This window comes from Plasmodium knowlesi, assembly GCF_000006355.2.
Source record: "Plasmodium knowlesi strain H genome assembly, chromosome: 13".
NCBI lineage: Eukaryota > Apicomplexa > Aconoidasida > Haemosporida > Plasmodiidae > Plasmodium > Plasmodium knowlesi.
This window is the reverse complement of record NC_011914.2, coordinates 799713-823043: the sequence shown is the minus strand read 5'-3', so window position 1 is coordinate 823043 and position 23331 is coordinate 799713. Positions and strand designations below refer to the sequence as shown.

Sequence of the window (23331 nt, the reverse complement as noted above, 5' to 3'; positions counted from 1 at the left end):
AATAATGAACGGCCACGTGGATCTATGCAAATGCATTGATGAACGGAGGAAACGTAATTACGTCCAGGCACACGAAATGGTACCCATTTCGTATCTATGATGTATTAAAAAAATGAGAAAAATAAAGGGAGCAATTAAGGGTGTGTACCGCCGAGTCCTAATTCTCAGGCGAGAGAACCGCTCAAAGAGGAATCCAACTGAAATTCCTTAACGCAGTGTGACGAAAAGAAATGTGAACTGGACACATACCACACACGTACATGCCATACTTAGCGAATGATATTTGTATTAACCACGGGGCAAATCCTCTTTGTCATTCCTAAGATTCTCAGAAATAATTCTCATCAACGCGATGACTAACTCTTCTCTTACTCCATTCAAATGACGAAATACTTCTTTTCTTCTTTTACAAAAGGGGACAAAAAAAAAAAAAAAAAAAAAAAAAAAATTACTCTAGCGACTTGTGGGAAGTGCCAAAAATGGAGAAAACGATTGGATCATTTTAAAAGCTGATCACGTGGTTGGTTCCAATGATGGTAAGGGGAGGCACTCCTACTTCAGTTAGGTTCATTCTGCAAAGAGGGACGAATTGAAATGGAGATAGTGGCGATTGGGATGACTATATCGTCGTAACAAATTTATGGTACATTATGGGACCAATTTACAGTAAAACAAAAACGTTTGTAGACACAAAAGGGGGGTTAGATAATCTGCAAGCCCCTTTCAGACACGTTTGTCATCTGCCATCCTGTCTTACGTCTAAATTGAGCTTCACATTTTCTCCAGGCTGGAATGCTGGTAGGCCTGTGAACAAAATGAAGGGGGGGGGGGAAGAACATTGGCATGGGTTACATACACAAGGGGATCTTTTTCCACGGGGGCAACCCTCAGCACATGAAAAGCGCGCAGTAAATGCGCAAATCCGTGCAACGCGGAATAGCTATGAAGAGGTTTCGTACCTTTGTAGGGGCAAGAGGCACATCGGAAAGCATCCCCCAGATAGCACTGAAAAAAAAAAAAAAAAAAAAAAAAGGGGAAAATAAAACATTCACATGTGGTAGATTTCGCGGACAGTGGTTCTTAAGTTCACATAAAGAAACACACACAGGAGTTGAAGAAAAATCCATGGCTTCATTACATTTCCACAGGAAGAAACGGCATTCTCCGTTAAGTACTGCACTTCCTTTTCATTTATGGTAACTTTGTCCAGTTTAACTCCATTTGTTTTTTTCCCGCATGTGCAGTTAGCACACACCCTGTTGACGACCTTCTTGTTGTCTTCCGCATTTTGGTACGCCTCTCCGTCACTTGAATTTCCCTCATCATCGTCTTCATTTGATAAAAAATCAGGGTTCTCTGCTGTCACCTGTGGAATGGGTAAAATGAGTCCCCATTAGGGGGGTAAGCATCATTTATACGTGGTCATATTGCTCCAATGTGAGTTATATACACACTGTTAGGTAGTTGTTCTGCCTCGTGTGTAAGGCTGATCCACACGCACTTTTAGAACTTACATTTATGATGATCCCGTTTTCCGCCATGCTGATTTCGTTCGAAATGTTGATAAAGCCACTGTAGAGGCACTCCCTCTTTAATCGCTTTGCAATTTCATCATGCGTTTTGTTGTCCCCACCATCTGTGTTACTTATGTAAAGAACCAGTTTGAGCACCCCGCTCTTATTCAGGCACCTCTGGATCTTGTGCAAAACATTATCGTCTAGATCCCACAGGAAGTCATACTCTCTATACGTGTACAGGAATACGTTGTTATAGGTTTTGTATTGTTTGTTCTTTTTAAAGTTTGACACGCTCACCGTTGGGACAAGCATCTGCGCATATTTCTTCCTCAGCAGCTCACACGGCGCGTCCTCATTTAGGATGACTAGCGTATCTGCGAAGTTCATCATTTTCGTAGCTATCTTTTCGTCTGTATTTCGTGTTTTTTTCCTCTGCTTCGTTTCCTTATACTTATTTTTTTTTCTCCTCTTTTTATGTTTTTTTTTTTTTTTTTTTTTTTCTCTTTTTCTCTTCAACTTATTGTCGTGTAAACACGCACGTTTGCATACGCGCGGAGAGTGTTACGCTCGAGCGGTGGGTAACCTCAAATATCATCTCCTGAATTTATCATCTTGGACGATTCGTCCCCAGCGAAATGCTCCATTTGTTTTGATAAATATTTCCACGCGGCGCTATTTTGGCTTCGCTTTAATTACCCTTTTAATATGCTATATTTTTTCTTCTTATTATTTTTTTTTTTTTTTTGCGCCATAGCTCTCCAACGAACGATATGCCCCCCTACACAAGTGAGAAAAAAAAAGTCGTTCTTATGACAATTTCGCGAAATGCATGTCCCATTTGGATGCTCAAAAGATAGGCTTGTCGTCTTCCCAGATGTTTAATGTTTTCTCCCCCCCCTGATGTTTTTGTACATTTATGCTATATTCAGGAATATGAAGTACGTGCCTGATGAGGGATTATAAAAAAGAAAAAAAAGGAACTTATCCTTACCCCCCTCCGTTTTTACCTTGCTTTCTCCTTCCTCATCTTCTATGAACAAAACGTTCTCCGTCTGATAATGGAGATGCAACTTTGTTCGCGTCCATTAAATTTACAAGATTTTTTCTCTTTCTGCTTCGCATATTAAATGAGTACACAGAGAGGGCGAAAGATATGGGAATAGCCTTGAAGGTGCGTCTAACCCCAAATGAGGTAAAGCGCGCCATACATGATGAGGAAAAATTGTTCATCAAAAATTGTAACAAATGGAAGATGTACCTTTCGGAAAAGGGATGAGCCGAATGACCAGCCCTAATTGTTTAAGCGCGAAAAAGTGAACTGCCAATATAAATGGCTGATCATGGGCAAAGTAGACAAAAAAAAAAAAAAAAAAAAAAAAAAAGCAAATGAAGGGGAACACGGTGAAGTATATTAAAAAGGAGGAAAATAAAATGAATCCGGACGAAGCTGCCTTAGGTATCCTGCGAAGAAAAGGAACCCCCTTCCACATTTCGACCTACTTTAAATTATAGTACTTCTTTAAAAGCTGAATATCAAAGTCTTCGTTATCCTCAAACGAGTCTTCCGTTTCATCTTCGTTATCCTCAAACGAGTCTTCCGTTCCATCTTCGTTGTCTTCAAACGAATCTTCCGTTCCATCTTCATTCGCATTTTCGAGCACGTCTTTGTTGAGTGGATCTTCCCGTCCGACCTCCATAAAACTTTGGAAGTCTCCATCGCCCAAGGTACCTTCTACTTCCCCCTGTCCTGTACCCTGTCCGTATAAAAAAGAGAAACCATCCTTAAAGTTTTCGGTGCCATCCCTTGGATAGTACATCCCATCAGCTGAGTCGTTATGAAAATGAAACTGTTCATGGTTGTATGTGTGTTTGTTCCTTTCATCAGGTTGTGCTAAAAGGGGATGATTAAGTCCCTGCGGAAGGTGGGCTTTCTGCGTAACTCCGCCCTCCCCGCCGTCTACTATTTCTCCAATCGAATCATCCATTTCCTCATTCCCAATTAAGACATGATCATATGAGGATTCATCTTCCAACACCATCGTGTCAACCATATTTAATAAAGCATCTTCATACTCCTTCATCAGCATAAGCTTTAAGTCTTCCTTAGTTAATGTTAGCACATCCTGTGGAGGCATTAATTTCAGCTTCTCCTTTAGTTTCCTCTTCCTTTCTCTGTTGAGCTTTATAGAAGTCTCCCAAGCCAGTCGGCATATGTTTATCCATAGGCTTTTGGACGGTTCGCAGAAAATCATCTCGAGTTCTAGGAACGAGTTGATCATCCTCTCGTTGAACTTTATGATGGCCGGGTGCATGTAGCTACGCTTCATTTCTTCGATCACAAGGTAGGCCTGCACGGGGGGGGTGGCGGGTAAGATGGTGTGGCATGCACATGAGAATGAAATAAGGCAAGCAATGTGGCATGTACATGGGAATGAAATAAGGCAAGCAATGTGGCATGTACATGGGAATGAAATAAGGCAAGCAGTGTGGCATGTACATGGGAATGAAATAAGGCAAGCAGTGTGGCATGTACATGGGAATGAAATAAGGCAAGCAATGTGGCATGTACATGGGAATGAACTAAGGCAAGCAATGTGGCATGTACATGGGAATGAAATAAGGCAAGCAATGCGATGAGCCTAAGCGGTCGCTTTGACATATCGGCAACACTGCTACGCTGTGCGCCGAGGAAAGGCACTGCTCACGTACATTTTCATTCTTCTTCTTATGGTTTAACACGTACGAGTGGACCAAAATGGAGTAGATAACCTCGTCATATTTGTGTCCTTCATTTAAAAACTGTTGAATCGTATTTTCAAAAAGAGTGAAGTTATGCTCGGTGAGGGCGTTCCACAATTTGAAGTAGTAGATTCTCTTTACTTGGTTTTCGTCCTGTCCCTTCTTTAGTTTATTATTTAGGAAAACTTCCTGTCCACCATACTGATTAAATACGTAATCCTTTTTCAACAGGGTGGAATGTTCATTCACTTCGGGGGCTGTCTTCACATGTTTGGTGTAGTAAATGGATGGGTATATCTTCAGATACCTTTTTATCATTTTATTAATGGCGTAGAGGGAAAAAAAAAAAAAAAAAAAAAAAAAAAAAATGGGCTCCCTTGATATGAGGACAAATAGAGAAAAACCTACTTCGCGGCGATTAAGGCTCCATTTGCTTCTCCCTAAGATGGACCTTCAAATAGACCCCCTTGAAGTGTGTACCATTTACATGCAAAATGACGCAGACTTTTCTTTGGTCTTCCCGTAAGCAGTAAAATATTGTATCCTCACTAGAACAACAAGGGGGCGAACACATTTTATGCTACCCCTAAAAAAAAAAAAAATAAATAAATAACCACTCTGAAATAGCCGCTCCTTAGGGGCATCCACAAAATCTTATGTAGACCTATACAAAACCGATGAATGAAGCCACTATATTGTTATAACATAGGGTAAAAAGAAAATAAAAATTGCCTCCACCTCCAAGTGGAAATTTTCCTACCCATATGAAAATGACATGTAATATTCATCAGGAAGGGAAGCATGCTTCTCAAAAATTCCTTCTGGTTCGAAAGGATGAACCCTCATTCACGGTGATTTATATATATATATATATATATATATATATATATATATATATATATATACCACCTACTTCACAACGTTGTGGTGCAAAGTATCCCCAGATGGAGCGGCCTCACAGGTTATATGGCCCTCAAAAAATCCCCACTATTGTAGCCCCTTTTTTGAAGAAGCACCCCATTTCTCTCACATATCAAAGGATTATCTGGATTAACAAATGGGGATACAAATCGAGAAATAAATCAGTTAAAGGATTTTTCGACATAGAGATTGTTGTAGCGGCGCTGGGTGTGTGAGGGGGAGAAAATCCACGCTGTTATGTAAACATGCGCGTAAGAAAGTCGCACATTTGTAACCTGGCCTATTTAGCACTTGGGCAAAAAAAAAAAAAAAAAAAAAAAAAAAAAAGGTGCTCACCAGATGTCAGCAACCCAAGATAACCATCTTAATCCTCTCCATATGTTAGTGCCTTGGATTTCTCCCCAACGTGAAAATTTTTCCTCCTCTTTAAAAAGGATTCGCTCTCTGCCAAACTGGAAATAATTTGCCCAATCCGCACATATTTCTTCATTTTTTCATTTGTGCTTTTTTTTTTTTTTCTTTTTCCCCCTTTTTTTTTTTTTTTTTTTTTTTTTTGTCCCCTGGGCTTATTTTCCAATTTTGCATTTTTCCTGAAAAAACGAACCGCCTTATTGTACAGTTGGGTCTACCATACGACATATATGTTTTCAGTGAAAAAGCGCGAGAGCCTTGTTGGCCAAAGCGATGACGGAAAAAGAAATGTTGGACGTATAATATTTCGTAACCACTTGTGACCTTAGAAGAGGGCGCAGCAAAATAGCCACCTGGCCCTGGAAGTTTCAATAGCCAAGAAATAAAAAGTCCAAAGAGGGGTGACAACCTTTCCAAACGGTACCCCTGCTGTATGCGCCGGCTGACAGAAGGGAAAATATAACTGTAGGAAGGTGCACACCGTCAGACAGCGCCGCGGATGACCGCACCTCACTCAGTGGAATCTTCGAAAATGAATGCACCCAATAAGAGAACCAACACGTCGGAGGGGCCCCCCTCGCCACCAGTTGGGGAAGACAACTCGGAAATGAAGAAAGGAACAGACACGAATAACACAACCAACACGAAAGAAGGGAGCACAGCGCTCCTGAAAGAGCACCTTCAATACAGCAACACGTTTGCAAATATAACCCTGTGCCTGATGGGTATGTCATCCGTACTCATGTACAACTGCGTCTTGAATACGACGCCCCACATCCACGAACTGCTAAACAAAAACATCGTGGTGTCCTCCACCTTCTTTCTATACTTCTCCGTTTTGGTATTCGTTTCACTAATCAGTGCTTTATTTATCGAAGTGAAGACGAGGACCTATGACATATGTTTTATCATTTCTTTTGGCCTCCAGCTTGTGTACCCTCTGGTCGTAAAGTACTACTATGATCGGACCTTTTTATTTTATTTACTTATTGGTATCATCGGTGCAACCTGCTCCGTAATGAAGACGATGATTTTTTCAATTGCCACCATCGTCTTGAATAGCTCCAAAGTAATCTGCCTGTCATACGGTTTGACTGGAATTTATTCCCTTTTCATTACCTCCACGTTTTTCTATTTTTTAATAAAAATTGATAAAGACGTACATAAGCTTATGCAGTCCATATTTGCCACCTGCGCCATTAATTGCACCTTTATTTTTGTCTCCTTCATTTTCTACACCCTGTTGAAAAGTACCGATGACTTTAAGCGTAAGTTCAAGATGTACCAGGAAGAAAGAGATGGGAAGCGCGCGCGCAGTGGAAGCGGTGCACTGTTCGACAGGGCAGGAGGAACAACCGGGGGGGAATCATTCGTCATACCGGTTGAGAGTTCCACTCGCGAAGGTGGCTACAGTGGGAATGAAAGCGATACTGAAAAGCAGACTCGCAAGGAAGCTGCCATGCAAGTTTCTAGTGATGCAAATAACGGGGTGGGCCCCATGGGGGTAAGCCCTCGAAGGCGCTTCGTCCCAAAGGTCTCCTCATTGAACGTGAAGGTAAACGAGATAATGAAGCAAGCCAGGATAAAGGCATTCCTCTACAAGAAGTCAATCGTTTTCCTTTTTTGCACCTTCTACAATATTTTCCTTAAGATTGCAGTTTTCCCCGTTGTTTGCCCAGAAATGTGGACCCAAAATGTGGACGAGCGATACATACTGATTGGCATGGTGCAGTTGGGTGACTGTGTCAGTAGGATTTTTCCAACATTTGCAGAGACTGTACCAGTTTTTAAAAAGTTTCTTCTCCCACAAAAGAAGGTATTCATATACTCACTGGCAAGGACGTTTCTATCCGTGCTATGTTTGATAATACCCCTGACAGATGCAGCCCTTTTGAATAATTTTCTTTTTAAGTGCGCCCTAATTTTTTCAAACATTTACCTAAATGGTTGGTTTGTCGTTTTGTCCTTTATCAACATTTCCGATGTCTTGAAGCCCCTCAACTCGATGAGCAACGTTGCCATGGTCAGCAGCTTCGGCTCCACGCTCCTCCGGATGGGCTTGCTTACGGGCTATGGTACCTCGATCTTATACAGGCGCTATGTCCAGGGCGCGTGAAGTGGTAAAATGGGAAATGAGCGAAGCGTCAGGTTTAGCAGTGCGTTTGGGACAGCCCAAAGGGACTGCAAACTAGTCATTTCATTTTTCACCTTTTCGCACATTTGTATTGCTTTGCTCTACATTTTGATCCTCCCCCCAAAGTGTGTGCGCACATGTACATGTTGTATGCGCAGACGAATCGAGGTCAATTTTCCTGTGGCTCTTTTTTTTTTTTTTTTTTTTTTTTTTGCACCCTACGCGATTTGAATAGATCCTCGTATTGTTCATCAAACATTCGGGAAACCCTTCCCAAAGTAAAGCATGTGTTAACAGGTGCCTCTGTGAAAAGGCACCCGTACTCTTTTCCCCCCCTTCGAATGTTATAATTAATGAAGTGTGACCTAACAGCGGAGTCTGCCACCTGCATGCGTTTTTTTATTTATTTACTATTTATTTTTTTTTTTTCAATAGAACCTAAATAATGAAGCATAAGTGAATTAAATCTTTTTCTTTACCCAGTTGAGTAACTCGGTTAATTTTTTTTTTTTTTTTTTTAATCTGCTTTAAGCCTTCTTAACCCTTTTAAATAATCTTCATTCGTAAAAGTAGAACTCGTTCTTCAATCGTTTGGATTTTTCCCATTCGTGTGTTTTTCCCTGTGGAAGGGTCATCACGCAACTGGCCTATAAAAAGAATATACCTATTAGCATCTCACTAAACAGATGACCAGCTCCACAATCTATTGTGCAGAGCAATTCGCCTATCTTGTTTCACTTCAAATTATCAACTTATGCTCATAAGAAAACTTTCTTTTTTACGTTTCCCCCAAACAGAAATCGTCCTTTTTTTGTTAAAACATGAGGGAGTTTCCACTGTGAGCCTTGGCGGCAAGTCCAAAGGTGCAATTCGTTTTTGCACGCCAAGAAGCACCACCTTCAGTTCGTTATGCAGCGCGGGAATGGGTAATCGCCCCCTTGGGGGGGATGCCCTTTCTTCCATTGAACAGGCGGCGCAGGGTATGAATGAGGAAAGCAGCGCCGCCCCAGGGAAGTGCACACCAACCCATTGTGATGAAGGCAAAGTGCGTAGTAACCACCATAATCTCAACGGAGATGTGCAGGAAAAAGACGATGTGTACGAAAACAGCGAGTGTGTTTACATTAAGGGAGACAGGAAATTCGTTGTGCGCAGGCGAAGAGGGGCGACATGTACAGGGGGTTCCTCTGACGGTGATGCGGTGGGGATGAGTGTCTACCGGGGTGTCCAACCCGGGTGGGATCAAAATGAGGAGGTCCTCACAAAGGGAGAACCCATGATAATCCCCCAATTGAGTAAGGAGCACGAAGCTGAAGATTCCAATTTATCCTTTTCGGAAGGAGGAATGATTTGGAGTTCCCCCTCGAAGGGGGGATCCAGATTCATAACCAATGCCGAAAGTGAATCCCCCGGGAAAAATTGCGCACACCAAAGTGATGAAGGAGCTCCCTGGGATGCCCCCAAGAATGAAGCTCTAATGAAAATCCTCACCGAACCCACTGACCACCTGATGATGCGAAACGAAAGACGCTTCTGTGATTTTCTGTGGGTAGTAGCCAAGTCTGGAAAAGGAGGAGAGCCAAACTACAAAAGACGAAGGAGTAAAAAGTTAAAGGGCGAAGGATATGGAGGACACGGAGGAAATGTCATCTTGAAAAGTAAAAAAAGCATATACGATTTAATAAAAATAGAACAGAAAGTTAAAGCAAATGATGGAGAAAATTTTAAAGAAAATAGTCGAGGAAAAGATGGTAGTGACAAAATTGTATTCGTCCCCGTAGGAACAATTGTACGAAAGAGAATTTACTGTAAAAAAAAAAATGAAAATAATAGGAAAATGTATAAGAGTATTTTTTGGCATCAGTTTTTAAAAGAAAATGAGGAACTCTTGGTAGCTCGTGGAGGAAAAGGAGGCATATCATATTCCTTTTTTAAAAAACATGATTATAGATTACCCGAGAATGGGGAGAAGATGCTCCTTGAATTGGAGCTCCGCCTAATGAACGATGTAGCCTTCATTGGCATTGGAAACAGTGGGAAAACATCCCTCTGTAGTAGCCTCAGTAGGTATTATGGGAATATTAGTAGTCAAATATTTAGCACCACCATACCACACGTTTCGAACATTAACTACATCGATGGGGTAGAAATAACTCTTCTGGATACCCCCTTCCTTTTTTATAACGCACACAAGGATTCTAGCCGTGGAAAGAGAATCCTCAGACACTTATATAGAAGCAAGCTTATCGTTTACGTCATCGACGTTGCGAGTGACAAACTGGAGAATGTGGACGACACTCAGGTTGAGGACTACTACACGGAGAGTCTAAAGCGGGCGAATAGCAAGGCGTCTGATGGGGGAAAAACGATAGACGCGGTGGAAGCAGGGGAGGAGGAAGTATTAAAAGAGAGCACACATAAGGACAATTGCACCGATGAGAGAAGTAACCATATGCACGCATCAAAAGAAGTTCGTGCCAACCTCAAGGACTACCATAACGATACAATAAAACAAATAAAAATGCTAAGAAATGAACTCTTCCTTTTCAATCCAGATTATTTAAAAAAAAAAGAACTTGTGGTTGCCACCAAGTGTGACATGCTACACAAAAACGCTCTACTCAATTTAGACTCCCTATATTTCCGTCTGAAAAATATATTCCCCCATATAGAAGTTATTGGAACCTCTGCCAAATTCGGTCTAGGCATAAAACTCCTGAGCAGGAAGATACGGGAACTTATCTACCCTGAGCACGTCTTAATGAGTAACAAAATGTACGCCAAGAACATAGAGGACTATATCATTCCTACGCAGAGCCACGCCAAGGAGGGACAACGGCGATTGCAGAATTATGAGCTACCGGAGAATGTCAAACATATCTACGATCATAACTATATGGAAAACTTCGATTACTTTTTGAAGAAGCCTCGTGGAAAGAAGCATGATGTTGGTGTTAGCGACTCTGAAGATGGTAAAAATTTGTTAACGAGTGGTGGTGCTGTAGGCGACACAACCTAGGAAATAACAATTGATGTGAAGGAGGGACCAACAAAAGGCACACATAAATAAAGGGTACCTCAACTGACACAAAGGAGAAGAGAAATGATGCAGAATGGCTAGCTGGTCTTCACCATCAAAGGGAGAAGCTGTTCACGGGTAAATTACAGTTGTACAATTTACAAAGTTTCTCAACGAACTTCCGACAACAGGCACCGTGCTTGGTGTAGTTCTTCATGTCACTATTCAACGTTGAGAAGACGATATTTCCAGTTTCCATGAACTCGATGTTTTTTTCATTTTCGCGTTCGATGAGTTTGGTTCTGCAATGGCGCAGTGGTGGGACGGCGATGGTACCGATGAGGTCCTGTGGAGGAGGTGGTAACACGGGGGTGGGAAAGCGTATATGTCGAAAGGAAACATTACAGAGTCAATACACACGCTGAAGGAGAAGAAGCATTAATCACCCTCGCACATGTAGATCCTTAACATGTGGATCCTTAACATGTGGATCCTTAACATGTGGATCCTTAACATGTGGATCCTTAACATGTGGATCCTTAACATGTGGATCCTTAACATGTGGATCCCCCTCCGACGCATGGTAGAAAAGAAAGGGGGGAGGAAGCAACAATGGTACCTTGTTATTCAGCAGAGGATTCAAAAAGGGGTAAAACTCCTGGGCGAAATAGGAATTCTTGAAGGTGAAGAGAGCAGTTAAGCAACTGCGCAAATTTTCCTTAAGCAAGAAGGAAGGGATGAGTTGAAAGGAGTTTTGCTTTTTATTGTAAATTACATTTTCGTGAAAAATGGAGAAGTGGATAGAGAGGGGGGTATAAAGGGAGCATAGGAGTTCGTTGTAGTTGTTTCTTAGGCGTATTTGTGGGAAGGAAGTTGTTTGGTACTTAAAAATCTTGTAATTCAAGGAGTAGTTGCTTTGGGCCTTTTTACAGTTTGCTTTATTTATTTGTCTCATCTCGTAAGAAGTCTCTCTTCCCGCCGTTCCAGATCCAGAGGAAGAATAATCCGTGGCAGATGTTATGTGCGCACTTGCGAAGTCTTCCTCCACTGAGTGAATAAATTTTTTCAGTTTTTTCTCTAGCACGGAAAAGGTGTTATCTGTGTAGTAGTACTTGACCACGATAAAATATTCGAACATGCAGCTATCGTTGCAGATATGTTTGATGTTGCTAACGTTAAGGATATTGTTGTTTCGGAAGAGCACTCGGTCTTTGTAAATATCAGCTGCGGTGGTGTCGGAGCCAACGACATCTGATCCATCAGCAACCGTGTCCATGGCTGCAACTGCCTGAAGCTTCACACCTTTCACCCCCCGGTCGTAACCATGGTCAAGGAAAAACTGGTAACACTTGATAAAATCCTGTATAATTTTGTCCATCAAATTCGAATTAAAGTTTCGGAACATCTCGTCGATGTACTTAACATAGGTGAGCATGTCCATGTCGAAGGTGAAAAGTTTATCCGAATGAATAACGACCTTGCCACTGGAACGCAGGATGTTTAAGGACATAGTGTTGTGTAACTTAAAGAGGTTGAAGTAAACCACGGTGTCGTTCACTTGGTTGTCGTCATCCAAAAATTCAAGATAATGATTAAATATTCCCTCGAAGGAAAGCTCCTCAGAATGCTTATTCAGGTATTCATAAAAGAAATAGTAATTGTAGTATAGACTAAAAAAATCAAAGTGCCTGTTCTCAATGTCGCAACATTTCCAGCAGAGTTGCAAGATGATATACGTGTCCATTGGAATTTTGTTATTTTTTAAAAAAGCAAACTCGTTCTCGTTCTGATGAATAAGATTGACTAAACTTTTCAGTGTGATGCCATACCTCTTCCTTACCACTTTGTGCAGGTTTTCCATGTACTGCTTAAAGGATGGGCTACTTCCTCTCCCTGGCTCTATGTGATGATGCGTGTATAGCTCGTCGTGGATACTCACGAGTTCTATTATCTTAACGAGAAATTCATATATTATTTCGCTTTTCACGTATCTAAAGCCCCTTTTTTTTACGTACACCAAGTTGTTCGTGCTGTATTTTTGCACGTGCAGTAGGTAGCTGCATATTTCTTCCGTGGAGAACTGTAGGTTTCCGAAGAGAGCCCTCCTACTTAGGTAAATGACGCCATCCTCGTTTTCGGTACCATCTTGTCCGATTCCCTCCTCCAACGATTCGCTATGCACGATCAGGTAATACTGAAATAGCAACTCGATGTTGCTAAAAATCGTGGGTTTCTCAGATAGTACGAGTTTCTCCTTGCACAGCCCCATAATGGACAGAGTTTTGACTAGCTCCTCCTCCATCGCATTATTCATCATGGATGCGCAATTCCCGTAGTACTTGGAAAAAAAAGATTTTAAACAAATGGCTAATGTCCCGTCAATATCGTTCAGGAGAATGTTGTACGTTTTATTTTTAGTGCACAGAACTGCGTCATTAAATTTCCCCAAGTCTAGGCATAATTTGTAAAGGATATAGTTAATATCTTTATTTCCGGAGAAAATTAAATTCACTCGATACTTTTTAAGCTTATCCGAATTTAAGCTTTCATTTGGACCATTGTTCATCTCAAACATGTTGTGTCCGTCATGGTGCCCCCCAAACATGGTGGAAGAATGTATGTCATTTTTATGGAAGGAAGTGTTGTAGTTGTGGCTCTTCAAAAAATCATTATACTCTTTTATGTACTTATTAAAAATCTTGAAATAAATATCTCCACAGTTTTCAATAATATTTTTCATTTCTTCATTGATGCAAATTAGTAGCCACTGATCATTTATACATTTAATTTTTTTTGATAAATAGATTTGCCATATTTCGTCCTGTACGATATCTTCCTTTTCCTCCTGTTCTTCATTAAAGTCTTCTCTCTTTTTCCCACTCTTAGTAATACTGAGGACATTTTTTATGGTTGTATTGATTATAGGGCTGCTAGCAAAAACTAGTGACTTGTCTGCCACATCGCAAACTTCATATATGTAGTTACAGCGGTTGTAAATGTTATTCTCACCCTGCTCCTTTACCTTGTCCATTTCATTATCATATTTACTGTAAAAGCTTTCATAGCTTGTATACTTCAACATGCATATGTTTTCATTCTTGGACATTTCATGTATAATCCCATCGATAATATGGGCGGATACGTATAGTCTTGGCACTTTCCTCAGCTTACCTAAATCACTCACTATGCTCTTTTGCACCTTTATCTCGTCCTCAAAATTATAATGCCATTCCATATAGGCCCATAGATGATCAATTTCATGCACATATTTTTCTCTCTCTATGAGCCCCGCATTCTTCTGCTTCTGTATGCATTGTTTTTTCTGTACATTGAATATGTCCCCCTCTTGGTTCACTAGCTTTTCATCACTGATGATGTTCTTTTCTTCGATCAGGAATTCGGAGAAGTCCGCCTGAATGTCCAGTAGCATCAGGGAGTAGTCGCTCTCCCGGTTCATCCCCCGTTTCAGGGGCACAATTTCACAACCATTCTCAAGGTACTGCGGGGAAGGTGTATATACAAATGTGGAGGTTTACGGAGTGGGAGAAATTTTCGATTTGCACGAGGTTCACAGAGTGTGCGACGTGTCCGGGGTAGGCAGCTCCCTGCTCTACGCTGTAAACTGCGCTAAGCCTGTAAACTGCGCTAAGGCTATAAACTGCGCTAAGGCTATAAACTGCGCTAAGGCTATAAACTGCGCTAAGGCTATAAACTGCGCTAAGGCTATAAACTGCGCTAAGGCTATAAACTGCGCTAAGGCTATAAACTGCGCTAAGGCTATAAACTGCGCTAAGGCTGAGCACTCCAACCGTCCTAAGGTCAACACGGCCGGAAAAGAACACCTTCCGCAAGCGCCCACTGGACTGGACAAAAAACAAACAGATGCATGCCCACGGCGCACACAACAGAGGCAAGGTACAGTTGCCTCCCTTTTCATACTAAAAATTATTACCCATTTGTAGGATCTCGTTCCGTTCATCCTTCCGCAACTTTCCCGATGTTACCTTTTAGCCGCGTCCTTGTTGAAATATTTACCCGGGAGTGGCGGCCAAAGAGTTATTATTGATATCTCAGAGGCAGTATCAACTTGATAATATATTTTGTGGCTCACAAATGGTACACATACAAATGGTACACATACAAATGGTACACATACAAATGGTGCACGTACATATGGCACACATACAAATGGAACACCTCCTTCTCTCTTCCCAATTTCGAGCTTGTGCCATTTAAAGGATAAAATAAATTATAAATTAAAAATGGACCTGCGTATGAGCATGCGCACATCTACATTTATAAAGGGCTCCTTTATTCTGTCGGCACCTTGGAAGATCCACATCAGCCTCATTTCCGGAACACCCCATGTGCGCAATTATTTACGCGATTACAGTTATAAACGGGAATGCTGCAAATATTGTAGCTATGGTGCCTTTATGGTGTATGTGAAAGGTTAGTTTTTGTTTTTCTCCTTTCCTAACATATGTATTTTTTTTTTTTTTTTTTTTTTTTTTGCTTCTTTTCACCCAGCGCGAAGGTAAACGGGAACACATGCTAACCCTCATATGTGCGATCAGTTCGATATAAACAGGAGGTGCGCTTTTCCTCCCTCCGTGAAGGTACCCACTGGGTGGTGCTTCTACGTGGCAGTTTTTTCGCCTGCACACTGCAGGACCTTAGATGCGGACTTAGGATCAGCGCCGTGAATAGGGCTTCAACACGGCTATACCCCTACAATGAATTCACCTGGGTTTTTCCCTTAATGGGCGTAAGAAGTCACCCAAAGGGAGTAATTAAATAAATGCACAAACGAATACTCGAATAAATACATAATTAGAAAAAAAAAAAAAAAAAAAAAAAAAAAAAAGACAGTTGCACCGGCACTTCCAGCTTGACTGCAAAGCACATCGCAAAATTGGCTCCCCTCAAAATGTTAGAAAAAAATACAATCACGAAAATTCCCCAATTAGGGATTCAAACAGGTTTTTATTCACAGATACACAGTGTACAAATACACACTGCGTTCGATTCAACTCAGTTCGGTTCAACAATTCCTTGCGCGATGGGAGAATCCCCCTTTACTACACCTTGAACTTATATGCGGCGTGGCGAACACGTCGCTAAGATCCTCCACTAAAGCGGACGGAGCATCTCAGCTGAGTTGACCTACACCCCAGTATATCTTTTCAACCAATTTGTTAAGCACAGAAAAGTTCACGCAAGGCCGCATCGTACGAAGTGTCTGTATGTATGCATATGCGTACGCGCATGTTTGTGTGTTCTTTACCCCACGAAAGAGACCCTCCTATTTTTAGAGTGGTGACAACTCCTACCATATTCTATGCTGATTCCTCCTCGTCGCAAAACTGAATCATCGGATCGGTGGCATTCTCATGTATTGACGGCTTAAATTTCCCCCTCGGTCTTTCCTTCAAATTCCAGTAATCGTACACATCGTCATGCTTGCACAAATATAATATTTTTTGATCTATGGACTTGTTGCTTATCACACACAGAACAACATCGCCCACCTTAACATCACGAAACTGCGCAACGGAGGATGGGGTGCATGCAATTCCTTTCCGTGTACTATTTAGTTTAAAAACACAATTTAGCATCGACTTACTTACCAACATGGCTTGGACAACGTTCCCCCGTTTGGCTAAGTCGACGGGTAATTTATACCGCGAATTCATAAAACAGTAATTTACAAAATCTTTCGATTTTTCCAAAACAATTTTTTTTGAAAGCATGTTATCGAATATCCTGTACAGGGGGAATAAATACTTCACATTTTTTAAGGCATAAATGATAGACATTTTACTTAATGGTCTCACTTCCCAAATTTTTTCATTCTTATACATTTCCTTTTTGATGCTACTTAAACAATCATCCTTAATTCCCAAATAATCGTTCAAGAGTTGGAGAAAGCTTACCTGATAGATGTCACTATTTCTGTTCTTTTCCATCAGTAGCATGTGCGCCCTGGACGTATCGTAAACGTTTTCGAATTTTATTCCCAGCTGGTTGTATAGGGCGGAGCTATCTTCCCTGCAGTCGTGTACCAATTTTAGTGTTTTCTTATTTTCGATTATTTTTTTAACACTTTTTATAACTGACATTTTTAGTAAGTCGAATATATAGTACTTCTCACGGGATAAACACTCACTTTTTGGGTGTACTCCTCCCGGGGTTCTTTCCTCCGTGTACACCTGCATTATGCATACCTTTCCATATTTCCCTAAATTCGTTCCCTCAAAATCAACTGCGATGATGTCGTTTCGGTTTATTTCTTCAGCGGCGTCATTGCCTTCCTTTTCATTTTCTACAATTTTTATGTCTTTATAGCTACTTTTCTCATTGTAACTTCCAAACGGAGTGGAAGGCTGGTCTCTGTTCGCTTGTTCACATCCTGTTTTACGCTCTTCCGAAATGGTAGAAATGAACTTGGTGTTACAAAACAACTTTCGCCTTTTTACTAAATCCCCATTTTGTGCCTTCCTCAAAAAGCATATACTAACTACGTTACGGAAGAGTGGTATGCCTTTTTTGATCGCGCACTTGTTGCTGTGATATAGGTACATTTCAAAATAGCATATTCTTTCCGGATTTTCGCGCAGAAGGGGATTTGTACCACACTATTTATTTTAGTAGCATAAAAACGAACGGGAGAACACCTTTAAATGTTTCCCCCATATGGCTCCTAAACGGTAAAGTATCGTTCCTCCTAAGTTGAAAATTTGCTGGGGGGAACTGTCGCTATTTTTATCCCCATAGGCTGTAGCTCTGTTCGGAAGAGTATATGAACAGCTTCAAAACAAATGAACATGAAAAAAAAAAAAAAAAAAAAAAAAAAAAAAAAAAAAATCCCCAAAAGGGTATAACGCAAAATAGCTATTTAAAAAAATAGCCGCGGTTCTGTATACCACGCACCCTTACCTTTGCACACGCGGCATGCGTTTGCCACCAAAAAAAACAGCTTCAGCGTTGTAAAAAAGAGAAAAATATATGAACAGGCAAGATTGTTGTTCCATTTCGAGCTATTTTTAAGTTTTTTTTTTTCCCCCTTTTGGCTACTTGTGCAGACATTTTACAATTTGTTAAAAGAAAAAACTAAATCAACGCAAAAAATAAGGTGCGTTTATATTTTATGTTTTTTTTTTCTATAGATCCTTTCATTTCCTTTTCTCAGCAAGATTGCCAAATTGGAATATTCATTTTTTTTACATTTTTTTCAAAATCCTTAAGGTACATTTTTAAAGGTGTCCAATCTACGTCTCCAACAATTATACACACGGCACAACATAATATACGCTTTAATATACTCACATTTTTCACAAATTGTCTTTTTTGCTTCCCATCAATACATTGACATTCTGCTTGATGCCGAATTCACTACCACAGCATACACCTATCATTTATTAGAAAAAAAAAAAAAAAAAAAAAAAAAAAAAACGAGTTCCATTTTATTACCCCATGTCTGTATCCCTCGAATTACAATTTAGCCACGCTGTCACGAATACAACACTTCATTTTGATAGAACCTTTTTTTGCCTATAATGGAGGAAGCCAGTTGTATCCCTGGGTACAGAAACATAAACGCGCAGCTTTTGTACAGGCTGCAAGAAGACTATGCATTCGTTAATGATATAAGAGCTAGGAAGTTCCTTTACAATCCATATTTCCGCAAAGAACCGGAGGGCCCATATGTCAAGGAATATCACGAAAAGTATTCTATGGGCGGACCGCTGAACGGGTCCGTATTTTCCCCCCTTATTAAGGCGCAGCAAACAATGAATAGACAGTGCAACCCATTTGTTTCCTACCCGTACGGAGTTCCTCGAGATCCCCCATATGAAAAGTGCTCCAAATGTAGAGGGAACAAGAAAAGTAAAAAAGAGAAACGGGAAAAAAAGGAGAAAAAGCGCCATCAAAGTGGTCATCTAACTGATCATATAAGTGATCATATAAATGCCTTATTCGCTTCGAAATTGAGCTCCCCCATTGATTACAACCCACTGCAGGGGAACTCGCAGCATAATGAAGAGAACCATTTTTATGAAACTGGGGACTACCCTGTGGTTCATTATCCACGGGAGGGAAACAGCCAAAATGGAAATTCACCTTACAGTTCGTTCGAAATGACCACTGCGCACGACTTGGAAGGTACATACCCGCGTACCAATGATGTAGAAATCTCATGTGACGAATTGGAGAGGCCAATAGAGAACTACGCCAACTACATCAATGTGGACAAGCCTGAGTACCATTACAGCTACAACGAAAAGGCAAATAGAAATTCGTCGGAGAAGCTACAGAAGATAGAAGAGAAAATTTTTCAGTTCAGGAGTGATCCTGACCTGAGCGACGACAGAAAACCCCCCTCTGAGGAAGAAGTCAATTTTGATGTAAAAGGAGAAGACCAATTCAGCACGATGTTTGCAGATTCCGATGGCGGAAGTGCAAGTCCACATAACGCGGAAGCGCAGAACGAAGCCGAAGGTTTCTTAAGCCAGTACATAAACGATATTGAAAAGAAGGGGCCAAATGGTAGGAAGCATCAAAGAGAGGGGAGCACAAGTGGGGATAATCCGTACGACACACCTGTACGAGTGAAAAGGGACGCAGAGGATTTGTACGACAACGAAATAGTAGCCGCAAAAATGAATGCGCAGGAGAAGAGAAAAACACCCAAAACGTTGGAAGTACAACCAGTTGACGGGGCAAAGCGAGATAAGAACGACAAGCAGCCTATCAAACAGGTCAAAATTTGCGAACATGAAAATGTGTTGAATAAATATAGCGTCACTGAGAGCTGTAAAATGGGGGACACTACGAATGGGCGTTTGAAAGTGGGAGTATTATCGGGGAGAGGTGCCCATGATTCTAACAGTCCGCGCAGTCCCCGCAGCCCCCGCAGTCCTCACAGTCCTCACACTCCTCACAGCTTGTTCAATCAGCGCGATACCGAAAGGGGGAAAGCGTCTGAACATTACGGAAGAGTATGCAGACAAGCTATTCCAAAGTACGAAGCGGCAAAGGATGTTGTACAGTTAAGACATAAAAGAGAAACTACTAACACCCCACAAATGTCTACATCAAATGAGGAAGACAAATGGAGTGCTATTTCTGCGAAAAAAATTGCACCTAAATACAGGAAAGGATACTACCCAAATAGAGACATTATGACACCAAAAAAGAAAACTGAGAAAAAAGAATTAACTTATAAAAACTCCAAAATAGCAATAGGGAGAACGAAATCGCTGAGGTTTAGAAGAGATACCGTCACTTTCGCCACCAAAAATATTAACTTCCAACATAGGAAAAAAAGCATTCTGAGCAAACAAAAATCGATGGCCGAACCGAAGCTCAAAAAGCAAAACACGGTAGCCTTGAAGAGGAGAAAAACCATGTCTAGGCTAAATTCTATGAAAAAACCACCTTACACCATCGTTTTAAACAAAAAGAAAGTGATCAATATGAACAAAGGGATGCATCCTTCGGAAAACAGGAAGGATAAAATAAGTGGTACTACGAATACCCCTTTGGCCGCGCGGAGAATGCTCGCCAGGTCGAAGACCAAGGTTCTCGTTGATAATGAAACGAAAATATTTAAAAAGGAAAATGTGAAAATGGTTTCAAGCAACCCATTTAACCCAATTGCATCTTCTGTGGAAAGTTCTAGGCGTAACGAGCTAGAAAATGGGAAACAGAAAAAAGAATTGGGAACGGTAGGAAGTGCCAACAAAAGAGAGAGTGCACAACACCTCAGCACTAATGCGGATAAAAAAAAAATTTATCACAACTCTGTTAGAAATAAGCTGAAATCGAAAAAGGAGGAAATGTTCCAAAATATTATATCCTTGACGAAAAACATGAAGGAAAAGCCGCTAAAGAAGAAGTACAACGACCAGATTGACCCACGTGATTTGCTATCGGTCACGTCTAACAATAGCAGCGTTGCGGTGGATGATGATTTGTAGTGAGAACAAAATAACATGCTTTGACCGTTGTAGTAATTCCCTCAGTGAAGAGAAAAACTTCTACGGAGGCTTTCTTTTTTTTTTTTTTTTTTTTTTTTTTTTTTTTTACTACTCATCCCCCCCCTTTTAGCTGATGCAGCGAAGTTACATTCTTGACCAAGCAATGTGACGAAGAAGTAAGTCCATGTCAAGCTCTTTCAAAAGACGCACTTCTAACGTACGCTCAAAGTATTGCTCTACATTTGCAAAGTTTTTTGGACGACGTTCATTTTGCCCTTCACGGCGTCTTAGGATGTGCATTATACCCATCTGGTGCGTAAATTGGACAGCTTGTTTGTCCTTTTTTTGTCCTTTTTTATGTCCTTTTTTTTGTCCCTTTTTTTGTCCCTTTTTTTGTCCTTTTTTATGTCCTTTTTTTTGTCCCTTTTTTTGTCCCTTTTTTTGTCCTTTTTTATGTCCTTTTTTTTGTCCCTTTTTTTGTCCCTTTTTTTGTCCTTTTTTATGTCCTTTTTTTGTCCCTTTTTGATTTTGATGTTGGCTCCCACGTTTGGTGCACTGCTGCAGAAGTCGCAGGACCAGTTTGATAGACTTCCCTCGTTCCATGAGCGGGTCTTACGCGTCTATCTGCACAAGTTGCTTGAAGCATATTTGAGAGAGCACCATAAAAAAAAGAAAAAAAAAGAAATTACTTGGCTGTTCCCGGTGCAACGTACATCTGTACAAAGTGCCAGCGGGTGGTCAATTTAGTGAAACCTCTGCAGTGCCTACTAACTTGGGTTAATGTTCCATGAGAAGTTAAGCAAAGGAAATGTGGATAGATGGAACATCTTCGAGATATGCCTTAGTGAGGAACTGAAGCAAAAATGTGTGCCAATCGTTCTCCTGGGGAAGTATGCGAATGATGCCAATCTGTTTACAATGCAGAAGCTGCTTACATGGCTACCCTTCCAACAAATCATCGCAAAAAAAAAAAAGAAAAAAAAGATTAATCGATTGATCGATGGATCGATGCGCATTTTTCTTCCCAACAGGTCTTCCAAAAATAGACAAACTTTCACAAAGGGACCAAAAAATTATTATAATACTTTAGCAGTTTTTTTGAACATGTTGAAAAAAAAAGGATTATGAACAAATATCATTGGAGAGAGAAAGGGAGTAGAAAAAAAAAAAAAAAAAAAAAAGGATGACGCAATTTGCTCATAATGGTTTCTACATGGATAGGTAGTTTTACCTTTAGGAAGGATACACAGTAAAGGTGTTCCTTTTTTTTTTTTTTTTTGAAAAAACGATTTATACAAAATTGACGATAATTAGGAGAAGAAATTTCTGTACCATGTGAAGCAGTCAAGGTGTGCATACACCAGTGTTCTTTTCTACTTCTCCTTCTTCTAGTACTATTGCTCCCTCCATCACTAATTATTAGTTTTATGAACTGATAGATTGATCGTCTTCACTTATTTTGTACGAGCTCACATAAACACATCTGTACATCCATTCTCAGATAAGAAGAAAAAAAAATGAAAGATGCTAGGTGAATTTCTTTAATAAATTGTTCAAGTAATCCATAGTTATGAGGGTAATCATAGCATGTGGGGCGATACGTACATAGTATGTTGAGTAACTTGCGTAGAAGATAGATATACCGCCCTTTTTGTATAACTGGAGTGAGCAGTCAAGCATATTTTTGTAGGGCATTTTCTTCGTTACAGGATCGACTTTCATTTTCTGCATGCACGTTTTGACAAAATCAAAAGGTAAACTCAGAGTGACTGCAAAGAATCCACTAATGACACTAGCAACAAGATTAGTCTTCATACCTACCCCTAAATATTTTTCTAAATATTCCTTCGATTGATCATATGTGGATAGCATACCCAAATTCAATGACATAGCTCGTGCAATGGTTGGCACGGATCCTTTCCATAAGGCAAAGATTCCTTCTTCTTTTGAAATTCTATATACAGCATTGAAAACGCCTGTATAATTTCTTTTCAATTCTTTGGGTAGGGTATTATCAGCTTGCAGTCTAATTAAAGACAGATCTGCTGGATTTCCCATAAAGGCACCTAACCCTCCGGCAGCGAGTGCACAAAAACATTTCTTATAAAATGGCAAAGGTTGCCCTTCTTCCTTTACCATATCAGAGAATGTCCTAAATAATCCTAACCTTCCCGTAGTGTAAACAATTTGTCGAGTAAGGCCTGCATCTAAGCCTTTATACAGAGAGAGTACACCTTCATTTACGATGATATTTTTTCCTATAACAAATGGATTTTTAATTGCGTTTGCTCCTTCAGCATTCAACTGAATCCGCACCTTGATCATATCAAGTGGCTGTACACAGAAAGTTGCAAACATTCCACTGGCTCCACCCACTGCAAATGGCTTTATCTTTTCCAACAGACTCTTTTGATCATTGCTTCTTTTTTTTATTTCTACATTTGAGCTGTCCTCCAAATCGTACTTGGCAATATCTTTGTTCATTTTGTCAGGGCGAAAAGTGGACCTCTCCAATATGCTCCTTTTGAATGGGTCTTTTCACGTGCTTTCCACCTGGTGAAGCGGGTGCACTAGGGTTTGGAGTAGAGATACGACTACGCCGTGATG

The 23331-nt window shown here is 40.6% G+C and overlaps 8 protein-coding genes across 8 annotated transcripts; 3 read left to right on the top strand and 5 right to left on the bottom strand.

Moving 5' to 3' along the window:
- Positions 1-557: 557 nt before the first annotated feature.
- PKNH_1318600 (Fe-S cluster assembly protein DRE2, putative) lies at positions 558-1907 on the bottom strand (the record flags this gene model as incomplete). Its single annotated transcript, XM_002258041.1, has 5 exons — positions 558-572; positions 758-804; positions 960-1005; positions 1139-1366; positions 1515-1907. 5 exons carry the CDS (start codon positions 1905-1907, stop codon positions 558-560), a joined length of 729 nt encoding a protein of 242 aa, XP_002258077.1.
- Positions 1908-3013: 1106 nt separating this feature from the next.
- PKNH_1318500 (conserved protein, unknown function) lies at positions 3014-4574 on the bottom strand (the record flags this gene model as incomplete). Its single annotated transcript, XM_002258042.1, has 2 exons — positions 3014-3865; positions 4227-4574. The coding sequence occupies 2 exons, from the start codon at positions 4572-4574 to the stop codon at positions 3014-3016; spliced, it is 1200 nt and encodes a 399-aa protein (XP_002258078.1).
- Positions 4575-6087: 1513 nt separating this feature from the next.
- Positions 6088-7704, top strand: PKNH_1318400 (nucleoside transporter 2, putative; the record flags this gene model as incomplete). Its single annotated transcript, XM_002258043.1, has 1 exon — positions 6088-7704. The coding sequence occupies one exon, from the start codon at positions 6088-6090 to the stop codon at positions 7702-7704; it is 1617 nt and encodes a 538-aa protein (XP_002258079.1).
- A 772-nt stretch (positions 7705-8476) lies between these two features.
- On the top strand, positions 8477-10741 carry PKNH_1318300 (GTP-binding protein Obg2, putative; the record flags this gene model as incomplete). Its single annotated transcript, XM_002258044.1, has 1 exon — positions 8477-10741. The coding sequence occupies one exon, from the start codon at positions 8477-8479 to the stop codon at positions 10739-10741; it is 2265 nt and encodes a 754-aa protein (XP_002258080.1).
- A 115-nt stretch (positions 10742-10856) lies between these two features.
- Positions 10857-14720, bottom strand: PKNH_1318200 (conserved Plasmodium protein, unknown function; the record flags this gene model as incomplete). The annotated part of the gene is made up of 3 exons (XM_002258045.1): positions 10857-11087; positions 11361-14240; positions 14694-14720. The coding sequence occupies 3 exons, from the start codon at positions 14718-14720 to the stop codon at positions 10857-10859; spliced, it is 3138 nt and encodes a 1045-aa protein (XP_002258081.1).
- A 1360-nt stretch (positions 14721-16080) lies between these two features.
- On the bottom strand, positions 16081-17325 carry PKNH_1318100 (3'-5' exonuclease, putative; the record flags this gene model as incomplete). The annotated part of the gene is made up of 1 exon (XM_002258046.1): positions 16081-17325. The coding sequence occupies one exon, from the start codon at positions 17323-17325 to the stop codon at positions 16081-16083; it is 1245 nt and encodes a 414-aa protein (XP_002258082.1).
- Positions 17326-18300: 975 nt separating this feature from the next.
- PKNH_1318000 (conserved Plasmodium protein, unknown function) lies at positions 18301-20724 on the top strand (the record flags this gene model as incomplete). The annotated part of the gene is made up of 1 exon (XM_002258047.1): positions 18301-20724. One exon carries the CDS (start codon positions 18301-18303, stop codon positions 20722-20724), a length of 2424 nt encoding a protein of 807 aa, XP_002258083.1.
- A 1527-nt stretch (positions 20725-22251) lies between these two features.
- On the bottom strand, positions 22252-23208 carry PKNH_1317900 (dicarboxylate/tricarboxylate carrier, putative; the record flags this gene model as incomplete). The annotated part of the gene is made up of 1 exon (XM_002258048.1): positions 22252-23208. One exon carries the CDS (start codon positions 23206-23208, stop codon positions 22252-22254), a length of 957 nt encoding a protein of 318 aa, XP_002258084.1.
- Positions 23209-23331: the final 123 nt, after the last annotated feature.